We start from the raw sequence: 15,878 nt of genomic DNA, 5'->3' as shown, positions 1-15,878 counted from the left end.
GGTGTCTGCACGAACGCTCATTGGACACATTCACCTCCACAGTGTTTGTGTACCCCTTTATTTCCAGTCTCATTTTTGAGGAGCCAGAATAGGGAAGTAAGATAATTTGGGTTTTAGGAGTGAAGAGGTTTGAAAGCTGAGGATACATTCCTCTGACCTGGCCCAATTACGTACCTCATCTTCACTGAGCATCTTCTGTGTCCTGGGCACTCTGGGGCCAAAGAGCACCATGTGGCTGGGGAGGCACAGACAGACCTCATAGGCCATCCGAGTCCTGAGCTGATCTGATTAGTGGGGAGGGTAGTTCATTCTGTGGGGTCTAGTCCTGGGAGAGGCTCCTGAAGGAGATAGGACCATGCTGGCTGTGAAGAGTCTGTAGGGTCCTGATGGGTGAAAGAGAGGCAGGTCCAGTGAAGCTGTTAATAGCAAACCAGAGAAGCTGATGAGAGGGTTTCGTGGGGGCGGGACTTGTCTGCAGAGATAAGCAGGAAAACATGTCCCTTCCAGGTTTGGGCCAGGGGGTTGGAGCAGGAAAGAGACGAAAGACTCTCCCAAGATAGAGGCAGTGGAGGGAGAGGAGACCTGGCCCAAGCTTCTGAACATGGTCAAGGATGGCAGTTCAGAAATGGAGAAGGCAGGATTGTGTGTTTTGAAATGGAAACTGCGGGGAAGCTGCTACCACTGGCAGAAGAGGAGCTAGTTGAAAAAGGAGTAGTGGCTTTTTTTCTAAGAGACATGCAATTAAAGATCTCCGCTTTGAGACAGAGAAACCTGGAGTTTAATCCTTTATCATTCTCTTATTAGCTTGTCTAGGCTTGGGGAAGTTACTTAAGCACTCTGGGCCTCTGTTTTATCCTGTATAAAATAGGAAGGAGAGTGCTCAGTGCCTGACACACAAGGTTCTTGAGGCTGTAGAAGGAATGAGAGATGCTAATGGTAGCAGTGGCACCAGGAGTTGAGTGGTGGGGGCTGTGGGCGGCCATGGGCTGGACGTGCAGATAGAAGACGGTGAAATGTTAGGCAGTGTCCCTTTTCCAAATTGGATGATTAGGGGCGTGGTAGCATCCCCCTCTTGCTAAGACTTGTGATCTCTGGTCCCTTCCAGCTTGACTTAAGGGCTGGGGCCAGGGCAGAGGTGAGTGTACCTGTGTGGTCTGAGAAGGCTGCTGGAGAGCAGTCTTCTGGGGGGACACTGGGAGCCTCGGCCAGAGTTCAGAAATAACCCACAGGAAAGAAATTGGCACTTGGACTGAGGGGAGGTATTGGAGTGTGGGAGAATGCGGGAGAGTTCCAGAAGATGGGCCTGGGAGGGAGGAGCGGCCAGACTGCAGGTGTTGGAGGCCCAGCTTAGCTCCGTGGGCCTTGAACTGGGATCACGGAGGAGAGAATGAGGACCAGGAGGAGGGAAAGCAGCCCCCGATGCCAGTTACCTCAGGCCGCAGCTGGGTCCAGGTGGGGTCGTACCTGGAATATAGTGGGTGGGACTGGTTTTACTGCGTGTCACAATGACAGGACTCCTTAGGCCGAGGTAAAGAATGCTGCCATGCTCAGTTAATAAAACATGTGCTGTTGCCTCCCCAGGAAGACCCTTCAGGTGAAGGAGTCTTGCCGTCGGTGCCCAGCCCGCAGCCTTCCACCTCCCATCCCCTGTTCGCCATCGGTTTGCCCGTCTCTGTGTTCCAGGTCTGACGCTTTACAACTCTTTGGGTTTGTTAGTAAGACTATCATGAAGCGTCCAGCTTCTGAGGCTGGTCACTAAAATGGGCCTTGGCTGGAGACTCATTAGGTTGGTTGCCAGGATGTTTGCCGTTTTCTAGAAAAGGTGGATAAGTGGCCAAGAAATAAAAGTCTAAGAATAAAGCTTAGATTTGCTCGTCATTGTACCTTCTACTTGTAAGGGGAAATATACCCTCAAAATATTTTATATATAGAAGTTCTCGTCACTTTCTCCTATAGGGAAAAAGCTGGCCAGTTTTTAACCTGTGAGAAAATAGACTCAGACAAATTAGTTTGCTTATGAGTATAGGTGGCTGTGGATAATTCAGATTGGATATAGAATAATGAAAGCAGCTTATCAAATTTCTAACAATTCGGCTTAAATAAATTTAAAAAAAATCCATACAAATAGTAATTTTAGTTTTCTTGTATTCAAGTTTGGCTGTTAAACATTTTCCTTAATGTCAAAAATAAATATTGAATGAAGTGCTGGTGTAAAGAGGGTTGGGGGTCAGGGCTCCCAGACGGCCGAAGGCGGGGTAACTTGGAAGGTGGTTTGCTACCACATATCCAGAAAGTCTCATCAGTGTCTACTATGTTCTGTCTGGCATTCCCACTCACGAGATCACTCCTAAAGAAATCAGGTAGGATACAAATAGCCAAAAGCTGGTCATCGTGGCCCCGAATCTAATGATGGAGGAATGTTTCTCTAGCAGGAGGAGGCGGATTAGATGGGTGATGGTGCAGCCATGTGGCTAGAAGCCTGGTCAGCCACTGGTGATGCTGATGGACACCTAGTAACTGGGAAAGGGGCTTCCCATATAAAAAAGGGGGGGGGGAAAGGGTTACAAGTTAAACAAGGACAGTCTCATTTTTGAGAAAACCTATAACACAGTATTGAGTTCCTTATTTTTGTTTATATTTGATTTTTTTTTTTTTTAAGAAACATATTTAAAATAAGTGGAAAACAAGTTCTTTTTAATTGAGAAAAGTCAGAAGCACCCTACTGGCTGGCGTCTCAGGTTATATTGCCAGTTGGTGAGCAGCTGCAAAGCTGCCTTCTGTGAGGTGGTCCTACACCGCCTTAGCCCTTCACTGTGCCCCCACTCACTACTATGCTTTGTTTTGCAGGAGGTGCTTCCTGCAGCTGGAGGGGCTGCTGGGCTTGAGGACACGCACTGCACAGGCAGCACTGTCATCCTGCGGGACCTGCAGTGAAAACAGCCTCCTGTCTGGGGAACCTGAGGGTGATGCCTCTGGTCTGTGTCCCCACAAGATTCTGTTATGTGGTCTTGCAAACCACTTGGTTTCTGCTCAGGCGGCCAGCCTAGTTCTTCAGAGACTTTTGGATACATTTATTGAAAATGGTTTTTTTTTACATTCTATCAGGAACGAGTTTGGGACTGTATTATTTGAAACTGCCTTGTCCGAGCAAAGTGCTTCGGTGAGGCAAGGAATGCCTTCTAAGCAACGCACATGTCTCTTCCGTACTTGCCTGTGTGCGTACATCCTTTGTCCCATTTGATCTGAGCCGTGAAGCACTTGTTGCATTTTCAAAACACAGACTTGGGCAGGAAATAGAGTACAGGTTCCCTAGTCAAATACAACTTTATCTGTAGTGAAACTAGCTTTGGTGTTTTCAGCATTTGTCCTGAGACATCTAGGAATCCTTTTTTCTTTTTCGAGAGCTGTGTAACAGGCCATTTCCCAACCCCTTGTGTGGTGTTCATGGTCGAGTTGACTTTTTCACGCTGTGGGGCAGAAGTGGGCGTTGTCACAGGAAGCCAAATTCTAATCCATGTTGTGGCAGACCAGGTGGGCAGCTGGCGTGAGAGGAAAATATTGGGGGTGAAGTGGGCACATCGGGGGCCCTGTTAGCAAGCTCTCTGTGTAGACTGAATTTCGAGCTCATAGTTTGGGGATGGTCGAGTTAAAACTTTCAAAATAATTTTTCTAAATTCTATATTTGGGTATTAACATTTAATAGTAATTTGACAGTGGTTTATAAAGTAATGTTCTGAAACTAAATTATGTGCAGGACTATAATGATAGCATGTCTGTTTTTGTGGCGGTTGAAGATGTGCATATCATATCACTATATATTTTTACAGAGTATGGTCTGTCTTTTACAGAGTACTCGTCTGCAAAAGAAGACGAGTTGATAACCTTGCACATATTTGTTAGTTAGCGAACTGGACATGGTTACTCAGAAATGCTGTGTTTGCCTTGTGCTTTTTGAAAGTGTGTGTTTATTCAGATGCTCTTTTGGTTCTCAGACTTGGAATCATCTAAACTCTACTTGTCTGTTTCCTGGTTGCTTGAGTTTTTGGACTTGGGCTTTTGAGAGGGATTCCTCTCTCTTTCCTGTTTTAAGGTGCCATCTACTTCAGAGTGCTTCTCTACTCAAAGGAATTCTAGCCCCATTTATAAATGGTTTCTACAGAACCCTGTGCTGTGTCACAGACTACAGTTCTGTGCTTACCTGACACCTCAGCCTCCAGGTCCTCCAGAAGCCCCCTCCCTCTACAAGGAGCCAGTCCAGTCTGCCAGCATGGTCTTGGGAGCTGGGTGGCCTGGTAGCCACATTGCACTGGCTTCATGAAGGAGGACGTGTCACTGGACCTTTCTCTCGCATGTCCCCCAGTGAATGTCCACCACCGAGTGATTGGTACTGGCTGTCAGTTTCTGGGCACTGAGGTTCCCTGCTGGCAATGGACCCAACTCCTACTGCAAATAAATAAAAAGTTTTTGTATAGTTACGCACTGAAGGTTTTGCTTGGCTTAATTTAAGGAACTGTGAGTACAGTGTTGAAGTCATTTTTTCCTTCGTTTAGTAGTAGTAACCATTCTTTCTGCGCAGCTTGCTGCTTGCTTTTGTCTTTTCACTGGGGCTAAGCCCCACACCACCCCCCAGGGTGGAATTGACTTTTGTCACCCAAGCAGTTATTTTAGATGGGAGTCAAGATGGGCTCCTTCCTCAAGCATTTGCATGTGGTTAAATGATTCAGGAGGGGTGCTGGCATTTGGTAACAGAGTCTGCCTCCTTAAACAGGCCTGAGACACCAAAGAGTCATGGGGTTTATTTCACATGAGTAAGAAAATGTACAGCATGAGATTGTGAGGGACACAGCGATGGCTGCATCCGGGCCCTGGCGCAGCCTCGTGTGCTTCCTGCTGCCCTCTCTCCCGTGCCGTCAGCCAGGCCGGTGGCTGCAGTTAGGTGAAGAAGAACAGCTGCTCCTCCTTGTCCTTGTCCAGTGACTTGTGCTCAGGCTCCTCCTTGCTCTTTAGGGCTGGGGGCCGGGAGCGGCACACCAGCCTTCTGCCTCTCTGCAGAGGAAGCAGACTCACTGAGCCTCTGCCTGTGGCCTCAGGGCACCAGAGGTGCCACCTAGATGCCAAGGTTACAACTCTGTCTCTAGCATGCCAGGAGGCTGGGCAGGTGGGGCTGTGGGGCCCCGTGGACTGTCTCAGCCTCTGGACATTCTGGGTCAGCCACAGGCTGAGGGCTGGGGTTGCTGAGCTGATTGAGGAGTGTGAGTCTGTCCAGCACTAAAGCCTGTGCCCTGGGTTGCCAGCCCATAGATGTGTGAGGGGTGGTGGCAGGGGAAGCAGATGGGAAACACTGGGCTAAACAGAGGGAACCCATCTCTTGCTGTGGGGTTATGGGAGGACCCTGCAGTGTCTGCCATTCCCCACAGGACAGAGTGGAAAGTGCTGGTCTGTTCCTAGGAAAGCCCATTGGCCTCGTTCGTCTGTTGGGGGCCGTGTTCAGGCACGGTCCTGCTTTAGAGACCACACCACCTGTTGCCAGGGCCAGAAGCAGGTGGCTGCTCCTGCCCGTTTGCTATGGGGTGGAGGTCTTGGGACATAGCAGTCAGGGGGACACCTAGTGACGTAATGACTTGGCCTGGGGTATAGGTTGTGTGGTGGGACCTGGGGGATCCTGAGCTGTTCGTGCCAGCTCTCTGAGCTGAGGGGCTGTACCTGGGAGGGCATGGCCAGGCCTGTCACTGACCAGGAGTGCATGGAGGAGGGCTGGCAGCTCCAGAAGAGGGCTTCTGGAGGAAGGGGCGGGCCTCAGGGGCAGTGGACCCAGGAACCGGAGACCCTGCTCCACCCTGGCCTTGCTCACAGTCCTAGAACCCCAGTAATAACATCTGCAAAGGCAGTGAGCCAGGCTTGGCTGGAGGCCCTCCGCTGCTCGCAGCCCCTCCGTGCCTGGTCGTGGGTCCCTTCCCAGGCAATGACTCCCCAGGGCCACCCTGCCCACCTTCGTTTTGACCTCTGCCTGGGCCCGGGCTCGGGCCCGTTGCAGACGCTCCTCCTGCAGCTGCTTCTGCATCTTGGCCTTCTCTTCCCGGATTCTGGGTGGCAGTGGCAGCACAAGATGGGTTAAGGCCTGGAGAGGCCAGGGGAGGCCGCCAGATCCTCTTCCCGGCTCTTTCCTTCACAGTCCTCAGGCCACGGCCCACCCTCTTCTGAGATAACTACCCACTCCACCCTTCCCTGCCAGGGCGGGGCCTTGGTTCTGCCCCTGCTCCTTGGAGGTGGGGGGTATTCCAGCTCGGCTCCTCTGGGATACCATTTAAGGGTCATCATCGCATACACTCAGGAGGCCCAGGTTCCTGGAACCCCATCTCCAGTCATTGACCCATGTGCCTATGGCATCCCCATTGTCACCCTTGAAGGCCCAGCCCCAGCAAGGTTAGTAGCCTTGTCTCATTCCTGTTTGTATTTCTAATCCTCAAACCTTTGCCCAGTGTCTGCTCTAAGCCGGGTACCAGCGACACAGGAAGAACCCCTGTGCTTATGGGAGAGACATGACTGCAGATGGCTGTGTCTCAGGGCTCTGCACAAGAGTAAATGAACCAGGCAGCCCACAGGCCAAAGGAATCACAGCCCCTGGAAGTCACCTGCACCCCACGGGGCATGTGGGGAGTTCCTGGGCCTCCCCTTGGAGGACGGGCCCACACCACCCGTGTCCAGTGTTCTAACACTGCCACCTCTGCCTTTCTGCCCCTGCCATTAACCCCTGGGTTCCCCCCCAGGTGCTCCCCAAGTCTCTGTACTTCCCCTACCCTGGGCTCTGGCAGTGCCAGCCGCTCTCCCTCCAATCCAGCCAGGAAAGTGGCCATTGCTGTCCCTTGTCCTTGGGGGTGAGGCTGTGCTGGCCACACCTCTTTGGCTCCTGGGCTCCCTGACTCCACAACGTCCCCCTCTCCACAAGAGGGGCTTCCGTCACTGCGGCTGAGTTGGGTATCACCTCTGGATTCTCCCAGAGCCCTGGCTTCTGGCTTTCCCAGCATGGAGCACCAGGATCCTGTCCCCTGGCTCAGGAGCTCTTGGAAGGCAGGGTAGCTGGGTCAACCCGGAGCGGGAGTGGGGGTGTGGAGGGTGGCCTTGCCCTCAGGGCCCTCTCGGTGTGAGGCTGTTGGGCGGAGCCTGGGCCCTCACCTCTGGCGCCGCTCCTTCTCCTTGGCCTTCTCTGCCTGCTCAATTTTGACCTGGGGCACACGCTCCAGGTTCTCGAGCAGCTCGTCCAGCTGTTGCTCAATGATGGTCAGCATCTGCACAGTGCCGAGGTTGGACTCCTGCTGGCTGCCGACACAGTTCTGGTACACGTCCAGCACCTTGTGGTTCAGGCTCTCCAGCACCTTGTCCTGAGAGATGGCAGGCCTCCATCGGGGTCTCGCGGGCCCGTGCCCAGTCACACTCCATGGTCTACCAGGCCTCTTGCCCTTGCTGAGGCATGGTGGACCTCGCTGGGCCCAGCCTGGCACAGGTTGGCACTCAGGAAGCATGGGGTAAACAACTTGGACACCTGGACTCTTCCTTGGCCAGAGCTGTGACCCCCTCGCCCTCCTGTGGTCAGCCAAATCCTGGGCTCTAGCCCCCACAGGCTCAGGCCTGTGCCTCGACCCCTCCTTCAGCTGCCTCAGTGTGCCCACTGAAGCCCAGTTCCCTCCTCCAGGGAGCCCTCCCTGTTCTGCCCCTGCATTGACCTCAGTTCCCCATAGGACCACATTGTGTGATCTTTGTGTGGCCCTGGGCAAATGAACTCCCCTCAGCCTGTTCTGACATTGAGAAACCAGTTAATGCCCCCTGCTGCACGGAGTGGGCCTGAGGATTAAATGAAGAACAGCAGGCAAAAAGGCTTAGGTTAGGCATGGGGCACAGCCACTGACCAGTGATGTCTGGCAGGAGGTGGGATGCACTGGCTTGCTCATCGTGGCAGCCCGTGTACCTGAACTAGTGCCTGGCACAGTAGGCACTCAACAGGAATTTGAATGAATTAGGAAGCTGGATCTACATATGGCTCTGGGCGTGCTGCCCGGAAGGGTGTGTGCCGAATCCTGGTCCCACTGCTTGGAACATCCTTGGCCTTTTGTGCCCTCAGAATTCTTTCACTCTCTCAGCCTGGCCTGGGGATGTGCCTGTCTTCCTCCCAGCAAGGTCACCTTCTGGGTACATTGTATATGCTTAAGAAGCAGACGTATTTGTTGAGTAAAAGTAGGAATGGAGGTGTGTTGGGCAGCTGAACAGCCATGGGGCAGAAACAGAATGGCTCAGGTTTGGGGACCAGGGGCCTTCTCCAGCCAGTGCCCTTTGGTCGGACGCACAGAGCCTGGAAGGTGACAAGGTGCCACAGCAGCCCCAGAATATGGCCAACCCTGGAGTCTTGCTTCCCTGCTGTCAGAGCTCCAGGCACTGGGTCTCCTCCCAGCAGTTGCCTGGAATGGATACCACTCCCCCGTCCCCTGCCCTCAGCATGTGGCCACCTGCACTCCTTCCACTCCCAGTGCCTGCCAGCTGCCATCTGGGGGGCCTACCTCCTGAGCACCCTTGTACTCGCCGAAATGGAAGACCCGGGCTTTGAGCTCCAGCTCAGCGGCCGTCTCCTCCTCCTTGACGATGGACATCATCAGTGTGGTGATGCACTGCTTTAGGTGGTTGACCTCCCTGTCCCTGGATGGGGGACCAGCAGGGCTCTGCTCACTCAGCATGGCCCTGGGTACTTTACCAGTCTGAGCATGACACCTACCCCCCGCCCCTCACCCCCACCGCTGTCCTGAGGGCTAAGGTACCATGACTGCAAAGTGCATGCCCAGGGGTCAAAGGTGCTGTGATATGCAGGGGTTAAATTTATGACCTTTAGCAATTGAGACTAGAAAAAAAAAAGTTTTTAGTATATTCACAAAGTTGCACATCATCACCATAATCTAATTTTAGAACATTTTCATCACCCAGAGAGAAACAGCACCCATTAGCAGTCACTCCCCATTTTTCCCTCTCCCCTTACTTTGTCTCTTTCCTGGACATTTTATAAACATGGAGCTATACACATGTGGCCTTTTGTGTCTGGCTCTCATTCAACACAAAGTTTTCAAGGTCCATCCAAGTTGTAGCAGAACTTCATTCCTTATGACCACATAATAGCCCATTGTGTGGACAGACCACACTGCTGACCCACTCATCTGTAGAAAGACATGGTGGTTTCTACCTTTTGGCTCTTAGGATTAGTACTGCTATGAACGTTCACAGACAGGTTTTTGGGAGGACACATTTTCTGTTCTCTTGGGCATATACTGGGGGTGCCAAAACAATGTATACACATTTTAAGCGATGTTATCTATGGATTACTTTTTGAAGTTGAATTGAATTATGGTAGCAATGTGTAGTATGATGTTTGCTCAATTATGACGTTAATCAAATGAATGCTAGCGTCACCATCCGACAGGACAGTCAAAGAAAATGGTGGAAGCACAGTTGTCGTTCGAGGAGCGCAAGACAATTTTGAAATGGTATTTGAAATTTGAGAATGTTCTCCTGACTTAACACCCCTTGACTTCTTCCTGTGGGGAACCTTAAAGGATGTGGTATACTGTAAAAAACTGGCTATACTGGTGGTACTTCGGGAAGAAATTGAAATGGTATGCACAGCAATACAAGTGAACACTTTGGTACAACATTGCTCAAGCAGTAGATGACCATAATCAGAAGTGTCTGGACACTGATGGTAACCACTTTCAGCACCTCTTGTAATTGCAGAAGTCAAACGTGACTTGTATTCATCTTTTGTTATTGGCATATATTGGGTATTACAACTTAAATACAGTTTTTTCCTTTCTTAAAATGTGTATACTTTTTTTTTGGCACCCTCTGTATTTAGGAATAGAATTGCAACAATCAACTTTTAAATGATGTAATAAATTTTATGTTGGGGTTTCCCAAGCTGGAATCCCAGCTCTAAAGGCTAACATGGGTTCACTAAGTGCAGGCAGCTGCATGCAGGTACTGGTCATAGTGACTGTATGGACATGTGGCCACTTTGCCAGCAGTTGCCTGGGAGACCCAGAGGTGTCCCCTTCCCCTCACAATGATTTTGGGGCTATCCATTTGTTGATAGAACCTACTGACATTTTCTCAATGTTAAACAAAGTGCCATGGGCTGCTGGTGTTTTGCCCACTGGGGTCCCATGATCTGTCACATGCACTGCCACAGGTGTGCAGGCCACAGCCCCACAGCAACCCCTTAGGCTGCACTCCAGCTGTGGAGCCGAGGGCTGAGACCAGAAGCTTGCGAGTGTGAGGCGTACTGAGCTTGTCTGGCTGGTTCTAGGAGGAGGCTCAGAGGTGGTGGACAGAGAGGACACATGCAGCTCACACACACACCCCCACCTGCCTGGGCACTGGTGAGGCACAAGCAGGTCTCCTAGGATGACAACAGAGAGCACCTCCTGGTGTCAGGCCCAACTTCCCTCCAACCCTGAGTGCCCACTGCAGGAACACGTGCGTTTGGGGTCAGTGGGATGTTTCCTAAAGGATACGTGATTGCATTTGGCTATAACCTAGTTTTTAATCCTTCACTTTCAATGGCTTAATTGGTCAGTGTGCTATCCTACAGCTGGCACTGTGCTGGTTCACCTCTGCCCTTCTTTGTTACATGGACGTGGTGTGGTGTTTTTTGGTTTTTCTATTTCTTCTCCAGGTGATTGGGATAATTTCCCCCTACTAGTTCTCTTTAAATGTAAAATTGTTGGGTCACAATTTTTTTCTCCTCAATTAGATCCCACCTGCAATTTACAGGAAATGCAGAGGTGAGGCATGAGGAACCAGCTGCTCAGTGTTGGTCCCCAGACTAACGTGCACATCACCTGCATGTTGGTCAGAAATGCAGAGTCCAGGCCTTGCCCAGGACCTGTCTAATCAGAGACTTTATTTTACAAGCTCCCTAGGGAGTCCAGCACACACTGAGAAGTCTGAGGAGCACTTTGCTGCCAGAAAAGTGATCTGGTTTTTTCCAGGTGGACTGCAGGGGTACAACAAGATGAAGAGGGAACCTATGGATCAAAAGGGATTTAAAGACACAACCAAATGCAGAGTGTAATCTTATTTGGATTCTAATTCAAACTAACAGCTTAAAAACACAATCACTTATGGATTATGGATATTAAATATTAAGGATTACTGTTTTTTTAGATATGATGATAGTATTGAGGTTATGTTAAAGAGCCCTATCTTTTTAGAGATATCTACTGAAATATTTACAGATGAAATGACATAATGCCTGGAATTTGCTTCAAAATAATAAAGAGGAGATGGGGAAGGTGAAAGGAGACTGCCTACGAGCTGATCACTGCTGAAGCTGGTGATGGTATTCAGGACTCATTATACTATTCTCTCTACTTTTGTATGTTCATATGTTTGACATTTTCTTAGAGTTATTGGGCTGAATTGGAGAAGTTATAAGAAGTTTTTAAAAATGTAACAAGAAAGAAGATTCCTTCATAAATACCTAGAAACATATAACCAGAAAGTTTACTAGAGTGGTATTAAAACAAGCACCATGAAATGTGAATAACAGTCATTCAGAAGAACAAACAAAAGAGTACGAGTTACCATATTCCTACAGATATAGCAGCAAAAAGAACAAAAACAGAATATTTTTAATAGAGGAAGATAGCAGAGTAGGAAGCACTAGGAATCTGTCTCCCCAATCTAGACAACAATCGCACCGGTAGAATCTGATAAAACCATTTTGGAATGCTGGAGTCTATTGAACACTTGCAATTTCCAGGGGAAGCCCTGGACAGTAATTGCAATTAATTTCAGTCAAGTTCAGCTCTGACCATAGTAGCAGCTACCCAGCCAACACTCCCAGCTGTATGGCAGGCAGCTGTGCAAATTTCCTGGAGCAGCTTGCACAGCCTGTGGAAGCTAGGGTGGGCAAAAAGGACCCTGTCCTCCAAATATTGGGAATTTGTGCTCTGATTGCTGGTTGGTGCTTCTGATTACAGAGGTGCAAACAAACAGGCAGCCATTATTGTTGCACACCCGCCCCCTTGTTGCAAGTCCCTCCTCCTTGGCTGAAGTGACTTCCAAGGGATTTAAGAGCTAGTACTCTTCTCATCCCCTTCATTTTTTTTTCTTTTTCCCCTTTTGATAACCAGATACTAAAGACCAAGGACATTAAAAAACAACAGTGTATATGGGGAAAACTAGAAAATTACTGTGTATGCCCAGTGAAAGGTTCAGAAAAGACCTAAAAAGACCCTTAAGTTTACACCTCAGGCTCAGCACAGAGAACTTCCAAATAAAAACAATAACAAACAAAACTCTGGGGTAGGGAGAGAATCTGATTTCCAGAGTTACCACATTATTAGATTCGAATGTTTAGTATTTAAAAACAATAACAAACAAAATCACAAGGCACACACAAACACAAGAAAGTATGGCCCACTCAGAGGGAAAGAAATCAACAGAAACTGTCCCTAAGAAAACCTGATGGTAGATACACTAAATTCTGGAGCTGAAAAGTACAAGAACTAAAATGAAAACTTTACTAGAGGGATTCAAAGGCAGATTTGAGTAGGGAGAAGAAAGAATCAGTGATCTTGAAGATAGGTCAATGGAAACTATCTAGGCTGAGGAACAGAAAGGAAAAAAACTTAAGAAAAACAAATAGAGCCTAAAGAATCTGTTGAACATCATTAAGAGGACCAATATATGTATCTTGGCTGTCCCAGAAGAAGAAGAGAGAGAAAGGCACAGAGAAAATATTTGAAGAAATAATGGCTGAAAACGTCCCAAATTGGATGAAAAAAACATGAATATAAACATCCAAAAACCCCCAAGGAACTCCAAGTAAGAGGAAATCAGAGACCCCCACTGAACTTATAATTAACTATCACAGAAAAATCAAAACCCAAAGCCAAAGAATCTCAAAAGCAGCAAGAGAGAAGAACATTATATACAAATGACCTTCAATAGGTTATCAACAGATTTCTCATTAGAAACTTTGGTGGCCAGAAGACAGTAGGCTGATAATGTTCAAAGTACTCAACAACAACAACAACAACAACAACAAAAACCAAAAAACCAAAAAAAAAAAGAAAAACCCACTGTCAACCAAGAATCCTAGATCTGATATAACTGTTCTTTAAAAGTGAGGGAGAAGTTAAGACATTCCCAGATAAACAAAAGCTGAGGGAAGTTAGAGAAGAAAGAAACCTAAGGTGCAACATACCAAAGTTTATGAGACAATGCAGAAGTGGTTCTTAGGGGGAAATTTATAGCTATAAACACATAAAAAAAAAGGAAAGGAAAAGAAAGGAGATCTGAAAATCAACAACCTAATTTTACAACATAAGGAACGTCTAGAAAAAAGAAGAAATTAAACTCAAAGCTAGCAGAAGTAAGGAAATAAAGATTAGACAAGCAAAACAAAATAGAGAATAGAATAACAATTGGTTCTTTGAAAAGATCCACAAAATTGACAAATCTTTAGCTTTGATGGACTAAGGGAAAAACCAAAATACTAAAATCAGAAATGAAAGTGGGGACATTACACGGGCCGGTCGAGTGGCTCAGTTGGTTAAAGAGCTCACTCAAGAGTGTGAGCTCCGGGCCGGCCGAGTGGCGCGATGGTTAAGAACTCGCTTGGGATGCCAGAGGGCCCCGGTTCGGATCCCACATATGAGGGCCAGTGACACTGCCCTCCACAGCTAAGATGCTGAACAACAGCTCAACCTGGAGCTGGGCTGCCATGAGTCGCCGGCGACGGCGTAGGCTGCAGTCCCTGTGGCAGTGGGTTGCCATGGGCTACCGTATGTAGCCAGCAGCCAGCGTGAGCGGCCAGCAGCCGCAGTGAGCGGCCGTCCAGAAGCCGGCGACTGATCTGCCTCGCCAGAGAAGAGCGCAATGATGGTGCCAACTTGGGCCAGTGAAGCAACATCCTCCACAACTAGATTGAAGAACAAAACGACAGCAACTAGTCTGTTCCCCTTCCCCCAATTCCCCCAGCAATGTTCCCTTCCCCCCAATTCCCCAATAAAAATCTTTAAAAAGAAAAGAAAAGAGTGTGAGATCTGAGCAATAGGGTTGCCAGTTCGATTCCCTAGCTGAGCTGCTGCTGAGCTGTTGGCAGGATGACTCAGATAAAAAAAAAAGAAAAGTTGGCACATTACTACTGCTTCTACAGAAATAAAAAGGATTATGAGTACTATGGGACTGAGGGGTTGAAAATGTCAGCGGTGAGGAGGGCTCCCTGAGTTCTCCCCTGGAAATCATCACAATTTCAGCAGCTGGAGCGCAGCAAACAAACCTCTACCAAGCACGCTGAGCAGCGAAGGGCCTCCCACGCCGAGTACTTAAAGGTGGGCAGCCCGGGCGAGTGGGGCAAGAGGGAGGCGAGAAGCGTGGAAACGCACCCCGCACCCCACAGCTGTGGAGACTTGAGCTGCAGTGCCAGGAGAGCAGCAGAGGCTCTGCTGGAGCATGGGAGCTCACAATGGAGAGGGGGCTTTTTTTTTTTTCTTCCCCCTTTTCTCTCAGACAGCAAAAACAAAACAAACAAAAAAACTGCATAGATAAGAACCCACCCCCACCCTCCCTCAGAAACCTTGGCCTCTGCCCTGCCAGAGCCTTAAACTGACCCCTGACGAGAGGAGTAGGGTCAGAACAAAGGTGCCCCTACTTCCAGGGGATTGAGAAACTTTGCATGAGAAGAGGCTGCAGGAGTGTGAACCTAAACATGCTGTCCCCATCCCCACTTTTCCTATGAGGCTCCAGAGGCTGAACAACTTCAGCTGCTGGGTCACTCAGGCCTTCCCAGCAGGAGGCTCCTAGCAGCTCTGAAATCTCCACTTCCTGCCCCCACCCACAACAGCCCCCAGTGGAAAGAGCACCGGAAGATGCACATCCAGCCCTCTGGCTGCGCAGAACTCAGAGTGCCTCTGGGCAGGTGGGAGCAGAAACAGCATTAACTTTGTAAAAAACTACCAATCACACCTCATAACCCCACTCATCTAAAATAGACCTGCATTACCAGGCTCACTCTAGGTGCCAGGCAGCCAGCTCTACCCCCACAAGACGCAGAGGAGATTGTGTATAGCAGAGGAAAACCTGGGGAGAGCTTGGCAGACTTCAGCCAAGATCGGCACTGGTTACTTCTTGTTTTTTTCTCCCTTTTTTTTGATTGTTTGTTTTTATTTTTGGTTTCTCTTTTGGTGTGTTATATTGTTGTTGTTAATTGGGTCCTCTTGGATGTTTTGAGGGGGGTTTTCATTGGTTGCTTGTGCTGGTTGTTTTTGGATTCTTCTATTTCATTAGTATTTTTGTTTTTTTAGGCACATATAAAGGTGCATATATGTGGATATAGATGTCCATATATATGGGTATATATATATATATATATATATAGATAGATAGATAGATATATAGATATATGTATATAGATATATGTATATAGATATAGATATGTATATATATATGTATATATATATAGATATGTATATATCTATATATATGCATAGATATATATTCTTTTCCTCTCGCTTTCCTTCTACCTTCTCTCTCCCTTCTTTTCTGCTTCCTTGTCACAGCTCGACTTTGCCTCCTTCTTTCCATTTTTTCTGCAAGTTTTTTATTGTTGTTGTTTTAAGGGTGTTGCTATTATGTTTCTTGCATTTATTATATTTTTTAGTTTATTATATTTTAGTTTATTTTATTCTGCTATTTGTTCCTTGTTTTTTTGTTGTTGTTGTTGTTTTGTTTCTGTTTGTTTTCTCCTTGTGTATAATTGATATTTCTATACATGTTGAGTGTAGGGTAATGGTTGTTTTGTACATCAGAGAGTATCTGGTTACCTTTGGTGGCTG

The 15,878-nt window shown here is 48.1% G+C and overlaps 2 protein-coding genes across 5 annotated transcripts in view; one reads left to right on the top strand and one right to left on the bottom strand.

The window, feature by feature from the left end:
* ZXDC (ZXD family zinc finger C) overlaps positions 1-4,475 on the top strand; it is a 61,816-nt gene extending 57,341 nt beyond the window's left edge. For both annotated transcript variants that reach the window (XM_019632660.1, XM_019632661.1), the window contains exons 11-12: positions 1,582-1,683; positions 2,848-4,475. In XM_019632660.1, the coding sequence (XP_019488205.1) occupies positions 1,582-1,683; positions 2,848-2,934 (189 nt within the window). In that variant the 3' untranslated portion in view covers positions 2,935-4,475. The remainder of the gene's footprint in view (positions 1-1,581; positions 1,684-2,847) is intronic.
* A 244-nt stretch (positions 4,476-4,719) lies between these two features.
* Positions 4,720-15,878, bottom strand: part of CFAP100 (cilia and flagella associated protein 100) — a 62,711-nt gene continuing 51,552 nt past the window's right edge. For all 3 annotated transcript variants that reach the window (XM_019632662.1, XM_019632663.1, XM_019632664.1), the window contains 4 exons: positions 8,550-8,685; positions 7,174-7,379; positions 5,990-6,083; positions 4,720-5,046 (listed from right to left, as the gene is read on the bottom strand). In XM_019632662.1, coding sequence (XP_019488207.1) covers positions 4,933-5,046; positions 5,990-6,083; positions 7,174-7,379; positions 8,550-8,685 — 550 coding nt within the window. In that variant the 3' untranslated portion in view covers positions 4,720-4,932. The remainder of the gene's footprint in view (positions 5,047-5,989; positions 6,084-7,173; positions 7,380-8,549; positions 8,686-15,878) is intronic.

Source organism: Hipposideros armiger, unplaced genomic scaffold, assembly GCF_001890085.2.
Source record: "Hipposideros armiger isolate ML-2016 unplaced genomic scaffold, ASM189008v1 scaffold_1159, whole genome shotgun sequence".
NCBI lineage: Eukaryota > Metazoa > Chordata > Mammalia > Chiroptera > Hipposideridae > Hipposideros > Hipposideros armiger.
The sequence above is the reverse complement of the archived record's forward strand: the minus strand, read 5'-3'. Positions and strand labels throughout refer to the sequence as shown.